Source organism: Falco peregrinus, chromosome 6 (genome assembly GCF_023634155.1).
Source record: "Falco peregrinus isolate bFalPer1 chromosome 6, bFalPer1.pri, whole genome shotgun sequence".
NCBI classification, from domain to species: domain Eukaryota; kingdom Metazoa; phylum Chordata; class Aves; order Falconiformes; family Falconidae; genus Falco; species Falco peregrinus.
In genome coordinates this window covers 55,531,880-55,547,762 of record NC_073726.1, presented here as the reverse complement: position 1 = coordinate 55,547,762, position 15,883 = coordinate 55,531,880, and the positions used below count along the sequence as shown (strand labels likewise).

General features: G+C 48.1%; 1 protein-coding gene across 1 annotated transcript; it reads right to left on the bottom strand.

Moving 5' to 3' along the window:
* Positions 1 to 204: 204 nt before the first annotated feature.
* Positions 205 to 15,339, bottom strand: EMP1 (epithelial membrane protein 1). Its single transcript, XM_005237385.4, has 5 exons — positions 15,161 to 15,339; positions 3,741 to 3,858; positions 2,738 to 2,840; positions 2,490 to 2,630; positions 205 to 1,909 (listed from the first exon to the last, which is right to left on the bottom strand). Exons 2-5 carry the CDS (start codon positions 3,816 to 3,818, stop codon positions 1,749 to 1,751), a joined length of 483 nt encoding a protein of 160 aa, XP_005237442.1. The 5' UTR covers positions 3,819 to 3,858; positions 15,161 to 15,339; the 3' UTR covers positions 205 to 1,748.
* Positions 15,340 to 15,883: the final 544 nt, after the last annotated feature.

Genomic DNA, 15,883 nt, shown 5'->3' with positions numbered 1-15,883 from the left:
CCTGAAACAGGAGCTCTGGGAGTTGTTCTGCTTCCTCCTCCCCTCCAGAACAGGAAATCTCATATACCGACAAGCAGGAGAACAGGGTACTTCTGTGTTATCTTAAGGGGGTGAGCTTTGATTCAGTGAGAACAGCAAATGCTTCTGTTAACATATGAAAACATATCTGTTAATACTAATAAAAAAAAACCCAGAGCAAAACTCTTTATAATAAAGGGAATCAGATTTTATTTTTTTACCCTCAAAGTTAAAAATATGCATTTAAAAATATTTACAATGACTATGTATGAAATAACCTTTGTTAATGAAACAGCAACATACAGTACTAGAATATATCCACCAAATTGATAAAGTGTACATAAGAAGAACATGTAACAGAAAGAGAAAGAGAGAGAGAGAGAGAGGTAAATAGCATCCATGCAGAATCTGCACCTGTAATTTTTTTTATACTCTCTGCCTTTTAGTTGTGGATGGAGTCACAGGAAGTTTTGACCTCTTGTCCCTTACAAATGCCACATGTGACTGAGATTCTTTAAACTGCCAGAAATTTGTGGGTTGCAGCAGTACCAATGCCTTACTTTCCCATGCCAGCCTTTCACATGGGGACCTTGTATTACAAAGCAGACTCAAAATCTCTCAGCAACCTTGGAGGTAGGTATAGTTTTATGGAAGAATTTGGCAGACGGAAAAGCACCACGTAAAGTGACTGGCCTAAGGTTGTGCAGCAAGGAGCAGAACTCACAAGCCCTGCCTCATCTCTCCTAATCTGTCATTAGGGAACACATTTCCTCTGCTAAGCAGTATCATTTGCCTTTGAGATGAGCTGTGTCACAAGGTGGGGCTCTCAATTAATACCATGTACTGGGTGACAGTGTGGGAAAAAAACCCTGTCTACAGATAAGGACTCGTCTCAGTAAAGACCTGCAATGTTGCAATGTTGTTAGCATGTTCTGGAGCTGAACAGAAGATTTTAGTGTAGACACACACCCAGCTGATTCCCTCTCTGCATGTGCATCACTGAGCAACTGCATCCTCTGTAATTAGGAACCCCTGTGTATCTTCACCAACACTTTCTCTCTCTCCCTGCCCCCTGTCATCCATGCCTTTATATTTGCCCTTCCTACCTGTATCTGATTCAACCATGGGAATGTCAAATAGTAAACAGAACAGAAAAAAAATTGCTGCCTTTTTTCTGTAGATATTTTAATACGAAGTTAATCTGATTTCTGTTGGGTTTCTTCTCAATTTAATGTCTTTCACATATGTGCATATATATATATGTATGTATAAATGTAACAAAAGGCCCATCCCTTTCATTTCAACGGACAAAAAAAGGGGTCATAAGCCTCACTGCCCAACCCACAAGGCACACGGAAATGTAAGTAAGAAGGGCTTTAGGAAGGGAGAAAGATGCAGCCCTTGGTTTTGTGGTGCCCTTCAATCATCACTGCTGAACTTGAAGCTTTGTGAAAGTATGACATGACTTTGCAGAAAAGGAGAAGAGCTGTCTGGGTCGCTTGCAGATTTCTGGTGCAACAGCCCCAGCAGTGCTAGATCAGTTGGAGCTGTTTCTCCCTCTCTTTGGTGAAGGAGTTTCTGAGGATTCTAGCTTTGTTAGTGATTTTTCTGTGGTGGTAGCAGTGGTGATGATGGTAGCTGTTTCTGCCTATTGGCCCAACAGTTCTCTCAGCAGAGCAATTCTTCCCCATTCCCAGTAGCCAACCCTCTCCCCTGGACTCCCATCAGCCTTATTTTTTCCTAAGAACAAGATAGAGGATGCTGATAATGAAACTGAAGCAAAAGCAGATCCAGGCCAATATGAAGCAGTAGCCGTGGTGAGAACGTGCGTAGGACAGCTTGCCTGTGAACCGAGCTGTGTAAATGGAGGCTCCAATCAGAATGCACATCCCTGTGGGAAGGAAGGGAGAAAAGAGTTGGAAAATGCACAGAAACCAGCATTGCTGCAGGACTTCTGAAATACTGTTGTCCCCTGAGATTGTAATGCATGTCTTGTGCCACATAAGAGAGGGGCTGCTGCCCATTAGGCTTATTTATGGAGTATTTCTCTTGTAGACATGATGACATAAGACACTCGGGGCTTGTTTAGTGAGTGCCATGGGGAATAAACCTTTGTTAGGAGGAAATCAGTAATAAGATCTGCAGGCAGTTTGGTCCTGTGTTGAATCCCATGAGCAGTAGTTGTCTAACTGTTTATTCCCCTGGCCTCCAAAATACTTGAATCTTTTTTTGTTGTGTTTCAAAGGTGTTTTGAAAAACCTATTGGGCTTTTCTAATGAAAATCTGGAAATACTTTCATTATATACAGTGAAAAAAACCGAACACTTTCCAGTTCCCCAGTGCTTTTTTTTATCACAAGAATTGGGCCACTGGAAACATTTAGCTGGCTGACAACCTCCCCTGATGGCCATGTGTGGCAGAGGTGCGGCAGTGGGACGCGTGCACAGCCATCGAAAGGCACACATACTTACAGCAAACCAGCATGATGGCTCCAGTGATGTAGAACCGTTTGCCTTTCTCCAGGGTGAACAGCTGGACAATGAACATGACAAGTGCAATGACGGAGAAAATGATCGAGAGGATCATAAAGGCTTGCACGGCTTTGAGGGAAGCTGTGAACACACAGGGAATAGATTTGAGAAGGTCGGGATTCAGCCTTGGTATTGTGCACTACTGTCCTGCAATTTATCACCACGATGAAAATGCAGACCTAACTTACCATCATTGCCACCTCTGAGTGGCAGCTGATCACAGGTCTTGTTACACTGTAGCCAGAGTCCTGATGAGATTGTTCCAAAGTTGGTAATATCCACCATCCAAACCTGAAACAGGATGAAACAGTGGTGTCAAGGGTGAAGGGAGGCTTCCTTGCTCTTCCGCCCAGTTGTCAGACTAAACCATAAGGGAAGCAAGAGCAGCCTAAGTGCCACGAGACAGAGCTGAAAAAGGCAGCACGTGTCGGCAGCAGATGAACAGGCGAAGCGGGTAGGAGATGACGCAGGCTTCCACGGCCAGGAGGCATTTGGTCCAGGTGAAACACTGGGGCAGTCTGCTCCCATGATGGGGGGGAAACGGCCCAGGCCATCCCCTCCCCAAACCCCCGCGCGAGGCGGCAGGCAGGCACGCCGGAGCGAAGGAGCCGCCCGGGCGGGTGCGAGGGACCCCCGACAGCCTCCGGCGCCGGGCAGGAGGCGCGGGGAGACCCCGGCCGCGCCGCCCCGCCGAGCCGCCAGGGGTCACCCTCGCCCCGGGTTTCCCGGCGGGCGGGGGGCGCCGGCCGCGCCCCTCGGCTTGGGCTTGCAGCGGCCCCCAGCCCCCGGCGCTGCCGTCGGAGCGGGCAGGCATGGGGGGGGGGGGAGGCGCCCAGTTGTGCAGCAGCCTGGCTGCCAGATGGGATGATAAATACCGCTTCAGAGCTGTCATCGACTGACCTTCCCTGCTCCTCACGGCGCTCTTTTGATAAAGAGTGTTGAGGTGCTGCTGGCACCGGGATTTGGGAAAGGGGGCTGGCAGGTAGAGGCTGCCTCCTTTACCACCCCGGCTGCCTTTCTGCTTGCTGAGAACGCCCATCACTGCTTCATATTTACTCACAGCTCTGAGCGGGTGTCCCTCACCTATAGACCTGAGCCCCCACCCGCCTGTCCCCCTGCCAGCTGTATAAAGGGCTGGCTACTGCTGCGGAGGGCACCAGCCGTGTCTTGTCCCGTGTGGTCTCTACTTACGTTGGCAATGGTGGAGACAAAGAGCATGATGACAGTGGCAATGTGAACCACAAAGATTCCAGCCAGAAGCACCAACATCTTGGGTCCCTTCTAGGTGGCGTCACTGATACAGAGAACTCTGGAGGAGAACAAGAGCAGAGGGAGAAGGTAAAGGGAAGGGCTGAATCAAAGAATAGCATTACATTACTTTATTTACATGTAAGAAAACAGGTTGATTTAAAATCCTTTCTGGAACCATGCAGTCACAAAAAACATCACTAAAACCTTTGTCAAAATCTGCAAGGGAGTCAGTTGCTCAAAAGGTTAAAGACAGCCTGGTAAAGGAACTAGTCTGGGAGGAGATTTAGAGCAGGGGTAGTTAGCTTGAGGGCATTTTAAAAATAGCCTGACTATAAATACAAGATACTTAAATTGGTGTGTGGTTATGTAAAGTAAAAATGACATACTCCAGGACTACACTCCAGGAAGAGCAGCTTTTGCCCACAGGATTCACAGAGGTCAGGAAAGATTTTCCTGTTCTCCCTTTCCCTCTCATGGCACCACCTCCTCCAGCTGGTCTGGAACACAGACAGGTGGTGTGGAGTGGAAGACTGTGTGGTCCTGGGCACATCAGCTGTTGAGCAGCAGCGGAGAGTGGACTGGAGGGCTGCCCCTACTCAACGGGTCGTTCCATTGCGTGAAGAAGAGAATAACCAGAACAGAAATGCCCACTGAGGTGTTCTAGAGCAGAGGAAGATGCTTAGGTTTGCAATGAAAACTGCCTTTTTCCCTTTTAAAACTTTAGGCGTGCAGATCACATTATTACTAAAATAAGATTATCCAGTAGCACAAATTGCCCTCTGGTTTGTTTTGGGTTTTTTTGCCTCTGTACCCTGCAAACTTTTACTTTTTGTAAGATTCCCTGTCATTGATGAATATGTGATTTGAAAGGGAGGGGAATGGGTTTTAGACAGCTCTCATGTTTGTCAAAGCTGCTGACTTCTCCCCTGAATACTCAAAATACAAGGAACAAATCTAAGCTGAGAGAGTGCAGACAATTCACACAAAGTGAGTGAGTATATTCTCCCTCCTACCAGGCATTTATTAGTAATTGTGCGGTACAGCCACAGAAATGGGGAAGAAGAGTTACTGGGTCCGCTCTGGCCAGTGAAAGATTGTTTCCTAGAAAGTTTCACAGGGCTGTGGTGCTCTTTCTCTTGGTAGTGCTGGTACTGAAGAGCAGTATCAAGTACATGATGAATGTTGGTTACCAAGTTATTTTGGTCCAGGTGACTTAGATAAGATTTGATGCTGTCACCATTTGTACAGGATGTGGTAACATTGTCATAGAACCACACAATTATACTTTATGATGTCTTTCACGCAAACTGTAACGAAAGGCTTTGTAAAGTCTCATAAATGTGGTGCTTTTACTCAATGACTCCACCTTCTCCACTCCTGTCTTTTCTCTCATTGTGGCCATGTGTTGGAGTGTATCCCTGTAAAGTTCTACAGCTATTCCTTGCACTGCTTTGGATACAGTTTCTCAAACCAGAGCAGGCAGACAGGCTTCTCATCAGTGGTTCTTTGTCCAGTTAAGCATTAGCTGATGACCAGGAGGAATTCCTTGAGTTCAGGATTTCAAGGAACCAGCTCTGTTAGGCCACTCCTCCGACCCAAATGAGGCCGCTCCTTAGAAGGGCAGACTAGGTTTGGTAACTGGTCCTCTTCTCTCAGCAATAGCTTGTTTGCTCTGAGGTTTCTTTCACCTGGGAGAACTCTCTGGAGTTGATTAGCTTGCTGAACATGGGCCAGGCTTACTTGTCTGCTTTAGGGTGTCCTATAGCAAACTCATGCCCTATGGCTTGATTCGCCTGGATGGCCTGGTCACTGTGCCCTAGCTTCTTGTACCTTCTGCTAAAGAAGTACTTTCTTTAGTGATGATCTTGGAGAAAGTACAGACTTCTCAGGAGTTCCTCTCTGACTGTAGTGACAGTCATTGATGAGTTCAGGATTGCTAAAATCCAGGTTCTCAATATTATATGCAGGCTACCACAGGAACACATCCGACATGAGCATTAAACCCCTTCTTTCCATTGACTGCAAAAGGAACGAGTGTTTCAAAATGCTGGATGTCAACTGATATAGACACTGTACCATGAACTGAGGAACTATTGCTGTTGCCATGACTAGGTGATATCACTGCAGCAGGTGCCTGGAATAGAGCCTCTGAGTCAAATCTTCCCATCCCTTTGACTACACAAACTGTAATGAGTACTCTTGCCACCATAGTGTATTGGTATGCACACACCAAATGGTGGTAAATTTGCCTTCTCTGAAATTGGCCTTTACTGAAGAGTGGCTAAACTTTCCTCTTTCACAGATGGATGTATTTTTCCATGGCCTCTTTAAAAACTCATTCAGCAGTTTTTTGCCAATTATTTTGAGGACCTTCAAAAAAGCCCTGTACTTGAAAGACTAAAAACTTGCTTTCATGACACCCTAAGGGACTAGAACAGTCCTTTTAAATGCATCTTCTGTTTGCATTCAGAAATTAAAATGAGGGGTAAATGTTACTTTTCAATGTAAAAAAAAGCCCCACACCCAGAACTTCGACCAATACGCTAAGGACAAAACCAAATCCTTTATTCCCTTTGCTCTTTCTGCCCCATTCTCACACTGCTTGAGAGCACTGTTAGTTCAGGTGCTTTCAGTGCACCTACTTCCTGAGAACGTCAGCACCTCTCCCTGAATACACACACTATCAAATGCAAACTCCCTCGGAGATATGTGCTCACAGCTTAGTTTTGATACTTAGTGAGTTAAGGCACAAGCCTCCTTTTCTATTCATTTGCTTTCCCCTTCCTTCATCTCTCCCTGCCTTTTAGATAAAACACTAGAGAACAATCCCAAAGGAGCAGTGGGTGAACGAATGGCATTGAAATAGTCATCTCTGTCTCTGACAGTACAGCACGCACTTTTCCTCCCATTAGACAGAGAAGCTGGCAGACCACTAGTGACTGACCGGATGAGCTTTCCGTTTGTTAAGTGTGAGACATCTTTCTCCGTTACAGGGTGGGGTCGCATTGCTAGAGCAATAGGACACAATTGCACGCAAATGCCTTTTCTTCCATTCCCCTACCTAAACTGTAGCTGGATTTGGAGCTCCTCAGGCTCTTCTTGGGCTATGAGTCAGTCTTAGCCTTCCTAGAGCTGCCAGTTTTTTCCACTGACTCACCCCAAAGCTCCCAAAACCACAATTATTTAACCCTGCAAGTGTTCAGGACACCCTGCCAATTTTAGGACTGCTTCTCAAAAACCAGTCAAGCAACCAGGTTGTGAATCCTGCATTGAGCCTCCTGGCATGCCTTTCAGAGGAGGGACCCCAGCTAAGCCAAGAAAAACAGAGCTGAGACATGAAAGCAAAATGACTACTGAGGTAGGACATGCTGGTGGGGAAGGAGGAGTGAAGGTCATGCACCTGCTGGACAGCCTGTGTGAGTCAAGAGAAGATCTTGCGCTGATGACAGTGGACTGAGTTTTCTTTTTCCTGGGATGATGGATGAGGAGAAATAACAAGCCACACCAACAAAAACCATGAATAACAATCACCATAACAGCCTTCAGCACAAAAAAGCCTACAGATAAGCATGACAGACATATCTGTGTAAAGACTATTTTCTAACCATGAAGGAGTACACATATTGGGCAAGAACACATAGCTCTGCTGCACCTTAGTTCAAGTTCAAGCAGGCAAGCACTACTCATTAAAAACTAAGACAAAGCCTTCTCATGCAGATAAAGTGTAGCCACCCATATCACCACTCCATCTACTTCAGTGTTTTGGATCCTTCTGTCTGGAGGGCAATCCGGAGAAGTGACTTGTTGCCCTTGTTTGCTGCTTAGCAAAGCATCAGGATGGAATGCAAAGTACCACTTGGAGATATGACAAAGGCCAACAGTATAGTTCCTCAAATACAGGGAGTGGGTTCCTCAAGAGGGTAAGCCAGATTAGGTAGTGGTCCTTTGCATCTGGCAGAAAGTGCACTGCAGTGAAAGGAGTAGAGGGGAAAAGTGCAGGATGTTTCTGCAGGAACGATCGGGCTGTTTGGGGTGAAAAACCAGAGCACTCTCAACTGAATCTGAAATATTTCAGATCTGAAGTGTTCCCAAGGGATCTAGCTCATCTGACTCCCATTCTCATTCTCCTCTCTGAACTGAGGTTCCTGCTTGGAACGACCTCTCCCAGGGTAAGTTGATGAGGCATACTCTCAGAGATGCTGGCTGAGGGGAGAACTCAGCCAATAGCCTAAAGTAGCCCATAGTATCCAGTGAGCAAAGGACAGCTAAATCAACCACCTGTGAGCACCGTGGTGGCCTCTGACTCCTCTAAAAGTCAGTTTTTCAGCTGAAGTCCCTTGGGTTTCATACATTCAATTTTTCAACAAGGGAAAGATGGCATTTTGGGGTAAAAGCAAATGTTTTTGACCAGAATGTCAATAAAAATCTCCATAGATTTAAAGCAACTGAGATGAAAACAATTCTGCCTTCCCCAGCTGCCACCACAGAATATAAGGAATGCAGTAGTAAGTCAAACCAGTGGTCTGTCTCAGCCAGTGCGCTGTCTCTGATGGTGACAGAAGGAGGTCCAATATTTAGAGAAAGCACATGAACCTGGCCACTGTCTGTGGTGGCACTGGGTCACACCAGGAATACTGGTGTTTGAATCAGGGCCAAGGCCACTTGGAAAGGAAGGGGGGAATTGGAGAGGATGGGACAGAAAATAAAAGCTGTTTGACATTGTTTGAGACAGCCACAAACTGCCACCTCTGTCACTGGTACATTCCTTATTGCAAAGCCAACCTACAAATAGCAATGCTGCCATGGTGCTACCAGCAAGGGAAACCTCAGAGTGGGATAAAACCTTCCGCAGAATTTGTAGATCTGCCTTTGACTGAGCTGAGGCCCTGCCTGCATCTTAGCCCTGCTACAAGTGCATACCTTGTCACTGTGTGTGATATGAGTCCTCATCGTGCCCTGGGTCACCTGGCAGGATGAAAAGATGTGAAGATCTCTGTAATATCCTGGTGGCCCAGTGACTTCGGACCCATCACATTGTTACTAGAAACATGACAACTTTAAACAACCACAGGGAAGTATCCTTTTGCTTTCACCCTTTGCTCTGTTTCTTGCTTCAGATCCAGCTGAATCCAGAGTCCTTGCTGACTCCAGGCTTTTATAAACCACTGTATGCCAGCACTGCTGTTGACAACCTGGTTTTGACAGACTGGCCTGACTCAACTTACAAGTCAGATGCTTTTTATAGACATGTGGATGAGTAGGCTGGTGCCTGTGGAAAGAGATTTCGCATGTGTGGGAAAAGGGTTGGGCAGGAGGTGTGTGTGGGCACATGGAGGCCTGTGGAGCCTCTGGTTTATGGCAGTGAGAAGATTTTGTGCACGCATGGGTGGTGGCTGTGGTGATCACATGGGATACAGCAAGGCTGTAAAAGTAGCAGATGAATTTCAATCAAAAGGGAAGTGTAGAGCAGCCTGAGGTATACTACAACTGAAAATAAGCTTAAGAAAATTGAAGATTTTGTCTGGTGCTTGCGAAGTATTTTCTGGTGGTATGGTCTCCAAGGGATCAGGGGAATTGCCTTCCCAGCAGAGTTGTTAAACCCCAGAATATGAATCATTTCTTGTGGGACCAAAAGTCCTCAAGAATCCACCCTTGGAAACGAACCTCCATTTACTGAGAGATGCAAGGCGGAGTCACAAAAGATGACACACAAGGCTTTTCCAGCTCTCATGCTTGTGATTCATATGAGAGTGGGGAAATATCGGAGCTCCTAGGGCAGACAGTGAGAAATTGGCATTTTCTGCAGAAGAAACCACCCTCGAGTGCTCAGCCATGTGACAACATCAACTGAAACTCCAAAGCTCTCTTGGTAGTAGGAAGGGGAAGAGACAGCAGCCTGGGGCCTGGCAGGCAGCCAGCAGCCACTGCTGGAGGAAATCTGTCACTCACACTAGACACGCCAAGGAAGGGCTGGGGCTGATGGGCGGCAAGTTAAGAGGGAGGGGTGGGGAAGGGGACCTCAGAGCTAGTGGAAGCACAGAAGTGTTCCTCTGCACTTTTGGAGGTGCAATGGGGAGCACGCTCAACCCTTAGAGTGTCAGATGGTCCCTGGGTGGGTTAATTAGACACAGGAGTTGCTGGGACTTGCAGGGGTTTAGACAAGATGCCAACATATGCAAGAAACTTTTGTGGGAGGACTGACAGTCTGGGCGATGACGTGGTGTGTGTAGGGGTGTGCATCTGCAGCTCTGCGTGGCTCCCTCTATGAATGGGAGTGTGCATCTGTGGTTTCCCTGTGAGCAGAGCTGAACCATGTGTGTTGAGTGTGTGTTTGTCTGCATGTGTACCCATGCGTGGCTTCCTTATGAGTGCGCATATTTATCTGTGTGACTTTGACACTGACAGTGCCCACGTGGGAGAAACCATCTGACAGCTCTGACAAGAAAATTCAAGTTACAGTGTGGTGTGAGCAAAAGTGCACAGATCATTTCTGGTGGGGCTTCCTGCTTTTTCCTCCTTACAACAGGCTTTAGATAGAGGTGGAAGGTCTGTGGAGCTCACATCAGCTGTGCTTTTAGCTGCATTTTTAAATTAAAACTGCAGTTCTCTGATTTACATAGTTTTGCAAGGATCTTCCGTTTTGGTTTTGTTTGGGTTTTTTTTTCAAGGGAGGGTAACTGAAAAAGAAGTGGCTCCTTATCAGTTAGTGACTCTTTCTCAAGACTGCAAAATCTATGAACACGCCAGTACAACCTACAAAATACTGAGATCAATGCAACTTAGGCATCTAAACAGTCTGAGTTTTTGGGTCAGTCTGCCTGCAGGGTGTCCTTGTTCCTGCAAGTGAGCTTGGAAAAGACTGTGCAGGATTGAATTGCAAAATTGTGTGATAGCTCCTTCTTTTGACCTACAGTGCACAAGTGATGGACTACGAGGAGCAGGGGCATGAGTATAAAGCAGAAGCAAGACAATGCTGTGCAGCCTGAAGTTGGTCAGTGTGCTGTGCAGGGTGGGGTAAAGGTGGTTGTGAGGTAAAACGCCCCTCCTGGCTTCAAGAGGGCTTCATGCACCTGTGATTAGCATGGGCTGACAGAATGGTCTAAGGGTCATTCTAGCTCATATTACATGCAGAAATGGCTTTCCACAAGGCATCTGTCAGGACACAGCACTCTGGCCTTGTTGCAGCTGCTATAGGCCAGCTAGCAGGCAGGTTGCCTCAGCTGCCTGAGCTGGCACAACCAGTGGCTGTGCCAGTCTCAGAGTCCAGCTTTCCTTCAGCAGTGGTCCATGTACCTGGAGCTGGTCTTCAGCAACCCCCTGACTAGCCTGCTTGCATTTTGCAGCTCTCCCCTCTTGCTCCCATGGCTCTCAGTGTCCTTTCCAGAGGCCTGCTGGAGCCTGTGGGGGAGATGTCTCTCTGGAATGAGAAGAATGTGGACACTGGACCCAGTCGTGGCAGCTGCTTTCGCAACTCTCCTCCTTGAGCAGTCTCTGCCCTGCAAGGGCAAAAGGACAGCAAAGGTCCTCAGCCCAGATTTCCTCTAATCCAGCAATGCCAGGATTAGGAGCCAAACCTTCCGCATGAGTCACTGCTCACCTGCCATCAGCCGCTCCAATGCTCATAGTTCACTGCATTTCTTTGCATGGTTGGGGATGACCTAGCCCAGGATCTGTCCCTGGGCTCTCATTGTGGGTGTCTCTCCATGCCTGCAGTACAGACTGGTTGTCATAGGGGAAAAGGGATAGATCTTAATTATGAGCTTGGCAAACTGGTCACTTTCTTGGGCAACGTGGGTTCTAGAGCTGAGTTGTCCTAACCGTCCCTCCCTACCATGACAAGGCATGGGCTACGTTTGGTCTTCCATGTACTCCATGGAGAGAGTCACTTCCCTGTACTCTCTACCCTGCTACAAACAGTTAAGGAGGAGGAGGGTGTGTGGAGCTTCAAATCTGGCCAGGGTCTCCTTTGTTCAGCTGTTCTAACTAGGAAGGTACTTTCCAAAACTCTCCCAATGGGGTGTGAGGAAATGATGCTCCAGATGGCAGCCCCTAGACGTGCTGCTTTGCTGCCCTCCCTACAGTGTAACAGCAGAAAGCAGTTTAAGAACAGAGGCACTCTAGATTTCCTTCTGGGCAGTTTATATAAGGAACTGCTGCAGGACCCGTATCGTGCTATGGGATGACTGGGTGTGGACTGGCTCTGACAGAGGATCTGTGTAGTCACATTTGAGCTGATGCTTCAGCACATTTATTCAGGGCCCGTATTACAGGAGTGTGGCTACCAGTTAATTACCAGTCCTGGCAGAGGCTGTCAAAAAAGCAGGCCCATGGAGAAGAGTCTCTTTTTCTGTGCATGCTGCTTTGCCTCAGCAGGAAAGACCCATGAAGTATTAAGTATCCATCTTCAGATGGGGAGATAGGAAATTCCCTTCCTTGCCCTCCCTTTTGGAGGTGTAAAAGAGCACCTCTGTGTCTCTTATTTCTCCCTGCCTTGAAGAAAGGGTAAAGGAATATTGTCTTTTATTCCCTTTTCATTATTTTTTTTGCAGGAGAACAGGAAGAAGAAAAAAATAATGAGGAGTGCCACGCCCTGAAGCCTGCCCTGTGTTTTGTTGGATGACAGTACTGTCACCTCCCTATTGAAGAGTACAGGCACAGGAGCCTACTGAGATCAAATGGGTCTAGTAATGCTATTTCTTGCCTTGTGGGGCACTTGAGTATCCAAAGGCAAATCCTAGCCCGTCATCAGGTGCCTCCCCCTTTGCCATCGGGTGTAGCACTCGGTAAAGTGAGGACTGGTCCAGCAGGCAAAGGGAACTGCGGGGAAGTGAGCAAGTGGAAATGTGCCATGGAAGGGGCATCACAGCGACTGCCTGGGGTTGATGGGCCCTGTGAAGCCCCCTGTGAACAGGCAGGACTAGGGAAGCAGGCTGTACCCTGCCAAACCTCCTGCTTTTGCTCTGAGGAAACTCAAGCAGGCGCAGGCTGAGTGCCATGTGCCAGCCTTGCTGCTCGGAGGGTGATGAACAGAGAGAAGGATTTGTGCTTGCAGCAAATCTCCTGTCTCATTACAAACAAGGCCCTGAGGTGGGCCTTTTACCAAAAACAGGCTGGCTATTATCAGCAGATCTCCCAGAACTGTTTCAAAATACAACCTCTGCTCTACCCCAGGCCACCAAACAGTAATACCTGCATGCACTTGCATTACTCGCACACTGCAAAATTCAAAGACCACCGGCTAGGCCAGCAGGGCCGGTTTTCCAAGCCCTGGGTTCTCTGTCCTCAGCAGGGTACGGGGGAGCACTAACAACCCTGCAGCTCTGAGGCACCCACTCCAAAACTGGGTGTTTCTCCACAAGATCCCAAGTCCCTCCTCCATCGATGTGTCCTTGGGTGTGGCTGGACTCCCTTTCTCAAATGTCTGCCTCAGGATGGCATCTGTTCCTGGCTGGCGATGCCCAGCTCTAACACGAGGGTAGCCTGGGTGAATGGCTCAGACTGCATGCCACGTTTAAATGATTACTCATAGCTGGGGGGAGCTTCCATGGGAGCCTACTGGGAGGAACTCCTTGGGTGGGTATAGAGCGCCTCACATGAAGGAGCTGTATTTCAGTCTGTGCTTCCAGGCACCACAGCATTAGTGATAGTAAGATACCTCAATTTTGATCCTTTTCCTATGCTGATCCCCAAGGCAGCAAATAGAAATAAGCTGCCTTTAAGCCTGCACTCTTTCAGTCCACAGTCCCCATGTTTGGTGGCTGTGTGAGGTGGGCTGGGTGGAGATGTTCGGCTCACTTGAACCCTTGTTATCATAGGAACAACAGCTAACAGACTCCAAGTTTTCACACTCTTCATACCCAGCTCCTTCTTGTGTGTTTGCTCAGAAAAGAATCCCACTCTGTCCAGAAATGTGAAGTGCGTAGTTCCTCAGCAAGACTGCTTTCAGAGGTGCCTTGAGGAATGCAAAGCTTTTGAGTGAGAGTTGCTCTGTGACCACAGCATCCCACCCCCCACCCCCAACCAATTTCATTGTTAATCATGGTAAATGACAACTTCCAAAAACACTTTCTACCCAGATGCATTGCTCACTGACCTGGAAATACTTGCTGCCTTGGTCAGCTTCCCTACCGCTCAAACATCTTTTTCTTAGATAGGAGGGACTCCCTGCATGACCAAACCTCAAGCAATAGTGCCAGAGGGGACCTCGAAATTCACTAAATCCATCCTTCTGCCACAAGGTTAAGGTCAGCTCAGCTTCTTGGCCACTCATATAGCAACTGTCCACAGCAGCAGCCAGAGCTGCAGCCATTCCCAGCTGGACTGGGCTAAATACTGTTTCAGTCTCTTTCAGATCCATGAAACTGTGCAGAGGTGGGCTGGGTTCCTGCAACAGGAACCAAAGCCTGGTGCCAACAAACTGGCTTTGCTGCACTCTCTTTCTCAGACCTCAAAAATAGTTCAGATTTGACCGCAGGATACAGACCATAGCAGACAGATGAAGTGAGAGAACTGGTGAAGGAGAGGAGAGAGGGAGGGGGTGGTTGTGTGGAAAAAGGCAGGTGAATAGGGAAAATTGCCAATCTCTGCAATCCTACACTTCCCATCAGCACCTCCCACACACACACCCCACCATGCAGCCCCAGTGCTCTTAGAAATTCCACCCGCTCCCTCACCTCACCTCTCAGTGCTCCCCACTCTAGGGTCTGTGCTGCCAAGGAAGGCATAGCATGCATTTCTACCCATCGTGTGGCTTTGTGTAAGAACTAGGGCTTGGCTTCAGCCTCAGGAGCTGGGACTCCCAACAGAAAAAGAGAGGTCCTTTCCACTGTACCCCAAAGTCTGCACCTTTGAGGCCTCTCGGACTTCACTTGGAATGACTGTCGTGGTTTTAATTTAAAGCTTGGCAAACCACTGATGGAGGGGAGACAGACTTGCAGAAAAATGCAAGTGAGAGCCAGAAATGCTGAACCAGCAGCCTTAATTTCAAGCAGGCACTTTCCCACGTTTGTAAGCAATACTACTTGAAAAACACACAGCAGCTCCTGCGGCAGGGCTGGCCCAAGCTGGGCACCCTGTGCCTGCGCCCTCGCTGCACATGCCCCGGAGGCAAAAATAATATCGCTGATGCCAGCACTCTACAGTTGCAGCTGGGACGCTTTGCAATGTCGCATTGACCCGTAACACAGCTGGATTTCAAAGCTAAAGCTGAAAGGTTAAGGTGTGTCCCATAGCCGGCTCATGTGCCAAGTTGAAGAGAAGTGGCGGAGTGGAAAAGAAAAGCAGGCTGGAGCTGCTGGATGAGAGGAGCAGCCGCCAGTGAGGGAGAAAAGTTGCTGAGGATTTTCGAGAGCAGCTCTTACCGTGCGGGCTGGGGCTGGTCCTAGCACTTGCGGGAGCAGGATCGTGTGGAGCTGCGGTGCTGTGTCCCGGAGCGCAGAGCTGCAGTGCAGGGGAGTGACCTGCTGGTGGTTTAAGTTTCCTCCGCTGGTGCGGGAGGGTGGTGTCTTTCCACTCTGTTTTAAAGGAGTTACTATGAATCAGTCTGCCTTTAAAGAGAGGGAGAGGGGGGGGTGAGGGGGGGGGGGGGGGGAGAGGAATTAATGAGCTACGCCCTGCTTTGTTGGCGGGGAGTCAAGAGTCGCTGGGAGGAAACCAGCGAGTCAAAGAGATGTGTGCAGGGCTGCCTCTGACTCAGTGTGCCGCACAGAGACCGCAGCCTGGAAAAACGACTGACGCTGATCCAGCTGAGTAATAGAGGCCCACAACAGCATCTGTTTATAAAACTGAACTTCTGGTTGTCATATTAAAAAAAAAAAAAAAAAAAAAAAAGTATGGTTACAAATGTGGCAACGGGACTTCAACAATACAATCACTCAAACAAACAAAGAGCCGGTTGGCAGGGGACATGGTGAGGCTGGGTGAGTCACTGCACCCCCTCCCTGTGCTGCTGTGCTGCGCAGAGAAGTCATGGAGGTGGGCAGCGCGGGAAGTGCAAATCGGACCCTTGACATTGACATGGGCAAGACTTTTGGGAATATACCAAGGAGCAGAGATGCTCAAAATGCAGCTCTGGCCTGGTGGTT

Excerpts from the sequence above, each read along its gene's own strand:
- EMP1 (XM_005237385.4), bottom strand. The coding sequence starts at position 3,818 with ATGTTGGTGCTTCTGGCTGGAATCTTTGTGGTTCACATTGCCACTGTC. Across the intron at positions 2,631-2,737 it reads ACTCAGAGGTGGCAATGATG|CTTCCCTCAAAGCCGTGCAA; the intron begins GTAAGTTAGGTC and ends GTGTGTTCACAG. Across the intron at positions 1,910-2,489 it reads AGCCATCATGCTGGTTTGCT|GGATGTGCATTCTGATTGGA; the intron begins GTAAGTATGTGT and ends TCCTTCCCACAG.